Genomic DNA, 11,869 nt, shown 5'->3' on the forward strand with positions numbered 1-11,869 from the left:
GGTGTACATGTTATTACAGTGCACATGTTATAAAAGTGTTCATGTTATTACAGTGTACATGTTATAATAGTGTACATGTTATCATAATGTACATGTAATTACAGTGTACATTATACAATAGTGTCATAATTGTGTAGGGGATATAATAGTGTACATGTTATTACAGTGTACATGTTATCATAGTGTACATGTTATAAGGGTGAACATGTTATTACAGTGTACCTGTTATAATGGTGTATATGTAATTACAGTGTACATGTTTTAATGGTGTACATGTTATTACAGTGTACATGTTTTAATGGGGTATATGTTATTAGAGTGTACATGTTTTTATGGTGTACATGTTATTACAGTGTACATGTTTTAATGGGGTATATGTTATTAGAGTGTACATGTTTTTATGGTGTACATGTTATTACAGTGTACATGTTATAATGGTGTATATGTTATTACAGTGTACATGTTTTAATGGTGTATATGTTATTAGAGTGTACATGTTTTAATGGTGTACATGTTATTACAGTGTACATGTTATAATGGTGTACATGTTATTACAGTGTACATGTTTTAATGTTGTACATGTCATTACAGTGTACATGTTATAATGGTGTACATGTTATTACAGTGCACATGTTATAAAAGTGTTCATGTTATTACAGTGTACATGTTATAATAGTGTACATGTTATTACAGTGTACATGTCATAACAGTGTACATGTTATAACAGTATACATGTTTCGATAGTGTTATAATTGTTTACGTGTTATAATAGTGTACATGTTACAATAGTGTTATAATAGTGTACATGTTATGATAGTGTACATGTTACAATAGTGTTATAATAGTGTACATGTTATAATAGTGTACATGTTACAATAGTGTTATAATAGTGTACATGTTATGATAGTGTACATGTTACAATAGTGTTATAATAGTGTACATGTTATAATAGTGTACATGTTACAATAGTGTTATAATAGTGTACATGTTATGATAGTGTACATGTTACAATAGTGTTATAATAGTGTACATGTTATAATAGTGTACATGTTACAATAGTGTTATAATAGTGTACATGTTATAATAGTGTACATGTTACAATAGTGTTATAATAGTGTACATGTTATAATAGTGTACATGTTACAATAGTGTTATAATAGTGTACATGTTATAATAGTGTACATGTTACAATAGTGTTATAATAGTGTACATGTTATAATAGTGTACATGTTATTACAATGTACATGTCATAATAGTAATTTTATACGTGTTATAATAGTGTACATGTCATTACAGTGTACATGTTATAATGGTGTACATGTTATTACAGTGCACATGTTATAATAGTGTTCATGTTATTACAGTGTACATGTTATTACAGTGTACATGTCATAACAGTGTTCATGTTATAACAGTGTACATGTGTCGATAGTGTTATAATTGTGTACGTGTTATCATAGTGTACATGTTACAATAGTGTTATAATAGTGTACATGTTATGATAGTGTACATGTTACAATAGTGTTATAATAGTGTACATGTTATAATAGTTTAAATGTTATTACAATGTACATGTTATAATAGTAATTTTATACGTGTTATAATAGTGTACATGTTATTACAGTGTACATGTTATAATAGTGTACATGTTATTACAGTGTACATGTTATAATAGTGTACATGTTATAATAGTGTACACGTTATTACAGTTTACATGTTTCGATAGTAGTTGTGGTGTACGTGTTAAAATACATGTCATTACAGTGTACATGTTTCGATAGTTAACATGTTATAATTGTGTACATGTTATAATAGTGTACATGTCATTACAGTGTACATCTTACAATAGTGTTATAATTGTGTACGTGTTATAATAGTGTATATGTTATAGAGATTTGGAATCACGTTTTTTCACTTTCTAATGTTGTCACCTGAACCTCACAGTAAAATAATTTCTTCTTCTTCCTTGGAAAGACTTTTTGACAAATTTAAAGTGTCTGGTTTGAAATGAGCTCGTTACTCATGCATCCAGTTTAAGATGCATTTCTATATCAACTTTCATTTCTGCACAATCCTTCAACACATAATAATCTTGACAAAACTCTCCTGTGAAAATCAAGCCGTTTAATTGATTCCGTGTATAACTAATGCGACGTCTGACTGCCACTCGTTCTCAGGCCTGAAAGAAATGCCTGCTTCGAAATGGCTGAATGTTTTCTTTAAATCCTGCTCCGGACGTTATGAGAAATGTGGGCCTCAGTAGGACTCAAATGACATTGACTTGTGTTGTAGAGGGTACAAGTGAACCAATATCAAAACAAGGTATTTATGTTTTGGTATACGCACATTGACGTTCTTGTTTCAAGGTCAATGTGTTTGCTTTGGTGTTTTCGTTTCAAGGTCAATTTGTTTGTTTTGTTGTTCTTGTTTCAAGGTCAATATGTTTGTTTCGTTGTTCATGTTTTAAGGGTTATGTTTCGGTTTAATTTCAAGTCAAGGTGTCCGATTAACATTGAAGATAATTGTTTTTCGATATATGGACAAGGTCATTGTGTTCCAGTATATGTACAAGGTCATTGTGTTCCGGTATATGTACAAGGTCATTGTGTTCCGGTATTTATACAAGGTCATTGTGTTCCTGCATACATATAAGGTCATTGTGTTCCTGTATACATATAAGGTCATTGTGTTCCTGTAAACTTACAAGGTCAATGTGTTTGTTTTGGTGTTCTTGTTTCAAGGTCAATGTATTTGCTTTGGTGTTTTCGTTTCAAGGTCAATTTGTTTGTTTTGTTGTTCTTGTTTCAAGGTCAATATGTTTGTTTCGTTGTTCATGTTTTAAGGTCAATGTGTTTGTATCGTTGTTCTTGTTTCAAGGTCAATGTGTTTGTTTTGGTGTTTTCGTTTCAAGGTCAATGTGTTTATTTTGCTGTTCTTGTTTCAAGATCAATGTGTATATTTTGTTGTTCTTGTTTCAAGGTCAATGTGTTTATTTTGTTGTTCTTGTTTCAAGGTCATTGTGATTGTTTTGGGGTTCTTGTTTCAAGGTCAGTGTGTTTATTTTGTTGTTCTTGTTTCAAGGTTAATTTGTTTATTTTGTTGTTCTTGTTTCAAGGTTAATTTGTTTATTTTGTTGTTCTTGTTTCAAGGTTAATGTGTTTATTTTGTTGTTCTTGTTCCAAGGTCTATGTGTTTATTTTGTTGTTCTTGTTTCAAGGTTAATTTGTTTATTTTGTTGTTCTTGTTTCAAGGTTAATTTGTTTATTTTGTTGTTCTTGTTTCAAGGTTAATGTGTTTATTTTGTTGTTCTTATTTCAAGGTCAATGTGTTTGTTTCGTTGTTCTTGTTTCAAGGTCAATGTGTTTGTGTTGGTGTTTTCGTTTCAAGGTCAATGTGTTTGGTTTTGTGTTCTTGTTTCAAGGTCAATGTGTTTATTTTGTTGTTCTTGTTTCAAGGTTAATGTGTTTATTTTGTTGTTCTTGTTTCAAGGTTAATGTGTTTGTTTTGGTGTTTTCGTTTCAAGGTCAATGTGTTTGGTTTTGTGTTCTTGTTTCAAGGTCAATGTGTTTATTTTGCTGTTCTTGTTTCAAGGTCAATGTGTATATTTTGTTGTTCTTGTTTCAAGGTCAGTGTGTTTGTTTTGGTGTTCTTGTTTCAAGGTCAGTGTGCTTATTTTGTTGTTCTTGTTTCAAGGTCAATGTGTTTGTTTTGGTGTTCTTGTTTCAAGGTCAGTGTGTTTGTTTCGTTGTTCTTGTTTCAAGATCAGTGTGTTTGTTTCTGTTTCAAGATCAATATGTTCCATCGTACCTTCAAAGAAATCGGGGGGTTTCTGGTATTATCCTTCAGTGTGCTCGATAATTGTTCTTGTAAGTGAATTGTAAATGATCTTTTTCTGATCCTTCTGTGCTACTAGCAAATATTAAGTCCACGATAATGTTCAGCGGATGTGTGGCAGTCTCGAAACCTCCAGTCAGGTAAGGAAATGTAATGACAGAAACACTGTAGATCTAGATCCCCTCAATGGAGGGATTTAAAGCAAAGGCCAGGAACACAATAACATGATTTTCGTCTTTTTATTTTTGTTTATGTTTTATCTGTTGCCATGTATAACATGACGTTAATGTAAAATAGATATAAATATATACCGTCACATTTGATTGTAACATAACTTTTGAATACATTATCACATCATATTAATCAGTATCACAGTCACAAATACAAACAACACAATAGTTTGACGTAAGGACTGGATAGGTCTTCCATTAACATATAACTGTCCTCCAGCTTCATGCAACTCATCTCTATTGTGCTCCTATTGGGGTCTAGGATCTGTTGGATCGCACAATACTGATCAACAGTTTCCCAATAGGTGTACCATGTGAAATCAGTTTTACCACAAATGTAAGTGATGTTTGTGGGTGTCAGTTTGCGCTATATACTGTCAGAGGTATAACGAGGGTACGCCGGTGTGTAAGTGTGAGTATGGGTGTGTGATGGTATGTGAGGTTATAAAGAGGGTACGCTGGTGTGTCAGTGTGAGTATGTGTGTGAGGGTATAACGAGGGTACGCCGGTGTGTAAGTGTGAGTATGGGTGTGTGATGGTATGTGAGGTTATAACGAGGGTACGCTGGTGTGTCAGTGTGAGTATGTGTGTGAGGTATAACGAGAGTACGCCGGTGTGTCAGCGTGAGTATGTGTGTGAGGGTATGGGGGAGTATAACGAGGGTACACTGGTGTGTCAGTGTGATTATGTGTGTGCGAGGGTACAACGAGGGTACGCCGGTATAGCAGTGTGAGTATGTGTGTGTGATGGTATGTGGGGTTATACCGTGGGTACGCCGGTATAGCAGTGTGAGTATGTGAGTGTGAGGTTATGTGAGGGTATGACGTGGGTACGCCGGTATAGCAGTGTGCGTATGTGATTGTGAGGGTATAACGTGGGTACGCCGGTATAGCAGTGTGAGTATGTGAGTGTGAGGTTATGTGAGGGTATGACGTGGGTACGCCGGTATAGCAGTGTGAGTATGTGATTGTGAGGGTATAACGTGGGTACGCCGTTATAGCAATGTGAGTATGTGAGTGTGAGGTTATGTGAGGGTATAACGAGGGCACACCGGTATGTCGATATCGCAGTGTGAGTATGTGTGTGTGATGGGGTATGTGAGGGTATAACGTGGGGAACCGGTATAGCAGTGTGAGTATATGTGTGTGATGGTATGTGAGGTTATAACGAGGGTACGCCGGTATAGCAGTGTGAGTATGTGTGTGTGATGGTATGTGAGGGTACAACGAGGGTACGCCGGTATAGCAGTGTTAGATGGTATGTGAGGGTATAACGTGGGTACGCCGGTATAGCAGTGTGAGTACGTGAGTGTGAGGTTATGTGAGGGTATGACGTGGGTACGCCGGTATAGCAGTGTGAGTATGTGAGTGTGAGGTTATGTGAGGGTATGCCGTGGGTAACCGGTATAGCAGTGTGAGAATGTGTGTGTGATGGTATGTGAGATTATAACGAGGGTATGCCGGTATAGCAGTGTGAGTATGTGAGTGTGAGGTTATTTGAGGGTATGACGTGGGTACGCCGGTATAGCAGTGTGAGTACGTGAGTGTGAGGTTATGTGAGGGTATGACGAGGTACGCCGATATAGCAGTGTGAGTGTGTGTTTGTGAGGGTATAACGTGGGTACGTCGTTATAGCAATGTGATTATGTGAGTGTGAGGTTATGTGAGGGTATAACGAGGGCACACCGGTATGTCGGTGTGAGTTTGTGTATGATATGTCAGCGTATGTGGGTATTTGATGTGTTCGGTTGGAAGAGTCTGGTTATTTCTCGTGTTGGAATGTGTATATGCGTTTAACAGCATGGTGGTTTTTTTATTTCAACAAAAACGACACCATCTTGTAAAAACATTTAACTGTTTATAGTTATAGATTATCTTCCACGTCATTGCCTTTTCTTCGCTGTGGCTCGTTTTGACACTCCGTCCGGTTTTTTGGATTTGGAGCTGTACCTTCCGGCCGGACTCGGAGACTTGTTTCCGGTCCGTTTTCTAGTCACCTTAGGTTGGAGGTTCTCTACGTGAAGTTTATAGTTGGGGAAGTGTTCTTCAAGCTCTTGTAAGAGCGGCGTATACTGGTACTGGGACGGTAAGGGTGTCGACCCAGAATCTATAGAAACATTGTCCGACATCATCTCCTTCTGTACCAATATGTAGGTACCATGTGACGTCAGATACTTATTTGCATACTCATGTTTATGCATATCCAATTCCTTAACCAGACCTGTAATCAAATGAAAAGTAAAACGAAAAATTAAAATACAACTATACACTACAAAGACTACATATTTTTCAACACACGCTTATAACGTTATTATTATTTTTCATTTTACTTCATTACTGTCACGGAGTTAGATTATCTTCGAGTCCATAGTACAAGGTTTAAACAAGCGAACAAATCTATTAAGACATTTAAAATAATCCACTTGATCAAAAACAAAATATTTCAGCATGGAATATATATTCTAAAGTTAACAAATGTATGCACACATCTGGATCAGTAGTTTGATACAAACAGGGAAGTTTGTAATGTAAGTACCAACGACGATATGTTTTAATTTGGCAACAAAACATATGTCAAAAGAACATTTAATTTACCAATTTATTTCAACTTGCCTTCTTTTAAAGAGCCAATTCAACTGCGATAACAAACATCAGTTCATATATATAGCCGGTGTTTCTACGCTCAGGGGTATGACGCTTCAGCCGTGGAATGAGACATTATAGCTTAGGGGTGTGACACTATAGCTTAGGGGTGTATGTTACCCCTGAGCGTAATTAGGGGTGTGACACTATAGCTTAGAGGTGTGACACTTCACCTTAGGGGTGTGACACTACAGCGTACGGGTGTGACACTACAGCTTAGGGGTGTGACATTACACCTTAGGGGTGTGACACCACACCTTAGGGGTGTGACACTACACCTTACGGGTGTGACACTACAGCTTAGGGGTGTGGTAAGAGTGTGACAAAGGTTTGTGGACATTTTGATATACAACCCGGAGACCATTGAATAATTTCTGTTGTATACTTTGGCGAATAGCTACCGATGAATTTATGAAATCCAAATAAACGCATATTGAAAACCCATACCCCTATGTTATCGAACTTGTCACCATAACTTATCATTCCCATAGCACCACCATTGTGACACCATTATACATGGTAGGTTTCTTATCCCGCTGTAAAGCGTTGGATTATGGAATTCAATTTCTTCATTACTTAAGCTTTGCATCTCAGCAGTTACCGTTCAAATTACGTACGTTGGACAATGATCCTTACTTAGTAAGAATACACGTCTCTCGTCAAAGTTGACTCTATTATCCGTGATATTCAGGTATACTCGACACAGGTAACCCGGAACTACAGTTGTACTCGACACAGGTAGTAAAGAACTAGTTGTACTCGACACAGGTAACCCTGAACTACAGTTGTACTCGACACAGGTAACCCGGAACTACAGTTGTACTCGATACAGTTAGTCCAGCGCTACAGTTGTACTCGACACAGGTAGTCCAGAACTACAGTTGTACTCGGCACATGTATTCCAGAACTACAGTTGTACTCGACACAGGTAGTCCAGAACTACAGTTGCACTCGACACAGGTAGTCCAGAACTACAGTTGTACTCGACACAGGTAGTCCAGAACTACAGTTGTACTCGACACAGTTAGTCCAGAGCTACAGTTGTACTCGACACAGGTAGTCCAGAACTACAGTTGTACTCGACACAGTTAGTCCAGAGCTACAGTTGTACTCGACACAGGTAGTCCAGAACTACAGCTGTACTCGACACATGTAGTCCAGAACTACAGCTGTACTCGACACAGTAACCCAGAACTACAGTTGTACTCGACACAGTAGCCCAGAACTACAGTTGTACTCGACACAGTAGCCCAGAACTACAGCTGTACTCGACACAGGTAGTCCAGAACTACAGTTGTACTCATACTCGGCACAGGTAGTCTAGAACTACATTTTTTTTACATATGTCAATCATCGCGGTTGTACGTAAGTCACATTTTGTTAAGGTAGTCCAATGCTTTTTTTTAACGGTTGGATAACAACGGCGCACCCTTTTACAATCCTTAACGCGAAAACATTGTAATTTCTCAGGTTGTCAGATGTGTTTGTATACCGGTTATTTATTCCATTGAATTGATTTTAAATCTCACAAACTGCAAGCTTTATCAGATATGTATAAAATAAATTATTCCGTAATTCGATTTTATATTGAATCCTGGAAGAATAACGACTAGGTAACGTCCGACATGTTAAGTTTGAAAATGCTTAGGTAGCCGTACTATTGGTAACAGTCATGACCACAATCCACTTCCGTCTTCTGGTAGTTACATATTACAATGTATAACACACACACACTTATAACAGTACTTAATACGAATCGATATCGAGACTTTTTATTCGGGCATATGAACAAGGTTTTACACATTGTATAGGTTTGTATTGACTCGCATATAAACAATGTTCGTATACAATGTATGTATCGTATCATTGAGCCACATATCAACACAGGAGGTATATATTGTGTAGCTAATTATTGAGTCCGATTTAGATAAAAGATTGATACCTTGTATAGGCTATTTTTGAGTCATATAGGTACATGATGTATACAGTGTGTATGTTAGTGTAAGGTCACATTTAAAGAAGGTATTAATACATTGTATAGTTTTTTATTAGGCCACATAATACATTGTTCGGTAATTTTTGGGAAACATTTAAATAAGAGGCGTAATACATTGTATATTTAAACAAGGGATGTAATACATTGTATATGTAATTATTACGTCCTATTTACGTTTTATTACATAAAACCAGAAGATATGTAACTGTGATGTTTATTATGGACTGTACCGATATATAGGTAAGTTTGCAATGCCTGTAGTATCGTCTGTGACACGTATTTGTACTTCACAGCACTTTAACACTATAAGAGGGGCAATTGGGACTCGTAGCCGTGTTCGATTGGGCACTCATCCCATGTGAATATCCATACATCTTGACACCGTAAAACACCACTATCTGTAACTACTTGATGGCCACTTGGTTACGTGATCAGACTACCTAAGATCGATGTCGACAGATCCGTACATACTACCGAATGTATACTTCTCTTGATCGATAACAGTCACAATCACGACAGTTCTTGGAACGTATGGACATTTGCATCAGATGGCAGTGAACACTACACCGGGTTACTTCTGTATCCAACAGAAGTTTCTGTTAGCCCATTGGGTTGTCCGCATGTGTCCAAAACGCTTTAAGATGTCAAAATAAATACTGTGCAGTCTATAAAGAAACTGTTTTAGACAATAAGTGGACTTAATTGAACATGTAAAGGATTTGCATTGTAGATATTGTCAGTCGCCTTAAAAGCTTCGGCTAGAGGGAATTTCCCTTAAGCTAAGTCTGGGATCTCGCTGGCTAAAGCCCTAACGAGCGCACGTATTTGTGTTCACGACTTCCATCCTATTTAAAAGAGATATCGTTGATTTGATTCTCTCTATTCAAGGCAGGGGAAACCGTTGGTGGGACGCAAAAGAACCTGCCTTCGAGGGCGAAGACGTACAAAACTGGGTGGGGGAGGTAGGATGTGCACCAATTGTACATAAGGTCGAAACCATCTTACAAGCTTCAGCAAGATGGAATCTGGGATGTTCGATTCCCCATGCAAACACACGTATTCTTTCCACTGATTTCATCCTATTACAGACATATATCGTGAGTCACCGAATTATGGGTCATCGCCTAATCTAGCCATCAGACAAACCTCGTCCTCATCAGACTAACCTCGTCCTCATCAGACAAACCTCGTCCTCATCAGACTAACCTCTTCCTCATCAACCTCGTTCTGGTCAGACTACGCAAAGTGTCCATGAACGTCCGCATAACAACCAGAGTTACCAAATCCACATCACACTAATTCCCTATGGCGTAATGCCTCATAGCCAAGGTACTGTCTGATAGTTTAGTCTCCAATTAAAAGTACAAACCGATGGTCGGTGTAAACGTCTCGGACAAGTGTCCTATACTAAGTACTAAGCTAACAATACTTCATTGAAAGGACGCTCTATATATCTGATTACACCATTTTATTAAACATATTTGGTTTAAAGTGCAGCAGAAGTCTTTAGAGGTCACAGTTGATTGAAAAAAACTTAACAAATAGCGATCAAACTTAATAGACTGTGATCTATCTGATATGATCTGGCAATATTGTCCAATTTGACATTCCAACAGGGTTTAAAACACATAAAGCTATATCAATACCAGCAAATGTCTGTTTATTTAAATAGCAACGGTTCACATTGACACCGGGTATCCCCGAACTATGACAAAAACAGTAGTACTAAAACATAGCAGATGTGTTTGTTGTGTGGCTTAACGATCTACTGACACAGTAAGGTCATATAGGAAGGCCAAAGAGTAAACACGTAGACTTATTTAGGCGTCTCTTTCGCCACATAATCGAAACTGCTCACAAGCTGGTATCATACTCAAAAAAGTTAGTCACACGTGTTATAATGGCACGAGGACCTGTTTTGTAAGTTGCGAGTCGAAAACAGTAGAACTGCAAAACGGAGAAGAAAAAACGACTTTCGAGTATAGAGACAACACTAGTTAGAGCACAGAAATGAGAGTTGAAGTAAACCAGTGAGAGTAGAGTGCGGTACGTACTTAGACGGGAATAATCAGTGTTTGTGGTACGTACTTAGACGGGTCGAAAGTACACGTAACCTCCTTCATCTTATTAGATATGGGGAGAGGGGGTTGCTGCGTAAGTTTTTGGTCCAAATATCTTGTTATGTAATCATATGTTGTATACTATACGTCCGAGTATTGCCAACTGACGTCAACGTCACACAAATGATATCAAGCCTATCAAATGGTCAGTCTGGAATCCCCACTGGGACTGGCGTGTAGCTAATCCGACAGAATGTAAGCAGAGTAAATACACCCAAACAATAACTCTCCACCATCTTATACATTTTAGTAAAGTTCACACGAGTTAATGTAACCGAGCTTTAATACCTCCCCATACACGTCCACAGCATGTTGGAGACCTGCCATATGTGTTCACTGTGCGACACAGATAAACAGCATAACCCTATTTATCTCATTTAGAAATGTGGTTTACATGGCGGAAGAGTGTTGAGCCTACCCCGTGGCAAATCTATCAACTAAGCCCACAACTATTTGGTGGGTAGATAGTTTGTTACTTTCAAAATGGATTTAGTTGTCATGTCGATCTGATGTTTTTACAAATACCTTACTATTGCTCCCTTCAAAGGGCCTACGTAAGGCATATATATAAATAAGAATACATTAAGTAATTTAACAAGAAAGCCATTTGGAACTTTTATAAGTTTTATAGTATACATGTAATTATTTTAATTCATCCTAACTAAGGTTTTCGGGATATTTTACACTACACCATATTACGTAAACTCATACACCAACAACTAGTACGTGTAATGAGCAGTCCGTGTGTGTTCCCGTGTACTTAGTACACGTGGTGGGGTCTAAATCCCTTAAAACAATCACTTTCGGTTTTTTAAATGCCAGAATTTATTGTATACTTCTGTTCGTTCCTTTTACATCCCTGGGTCCGTGTCGAGGCGTACCACGCGACCCATTTCTTCGCGTGGGTAACATTCTTTGGTGAGTTAAATTGGGATGAGTGCATCCAGTATCACCATGCAGGTACGAGGGGGGTCGGGACTGATGTGTGGCTGTGTGATGCGAATGTGTGTGGGGAGGGGGTTGTTGGTCACCAGGTACGAGGGGGGG

The 11,869-nt window shown here is 37.8% G+C and overlaps 1 protein-coding gene across 1 annotated transcript in view; it reads right to left on the reverse strand.

Annotated features, from left to right (window-relative positions):
• Positions 1–5,924: 5,924 nt before the first annotated feature.
• The window catches only part of LOC110452685, a 13,098-nt gene continuing 7,153 nt past the window's right edge, over positions 5,925–11,869 (reverse strand). Inside the window, exon 2 of the mRNA XM_021501337.1 lies at positions 5,925–6,284. Coding sequence (XP_021357012.1) covers positions 5,947–6,284 — 338 coding nt within the window. The 3' untranslated portion in view covers positions 5,925–5,946. The remainder of the gene's footprint in view (positions 6,285–11,869) is intronic.

This window comes from Mizuhopecten yessoensis, unplaced genomic scaffold (genome assembly GCF_002113885.1).
Source record: "Mizuhopecten yessoensis strain PY_sf001 unplaced genomic scaffold, ASM211388v2 scaffold6805, whole genome shotgun sequence".
Classification (NCBI taxonomy): Eukaryota; Metazoa; Mollusca; class Bivalvia; order Pectinida; family Pectinidae; genus Mizuhopecten; species Mizuhopecten yessoensis.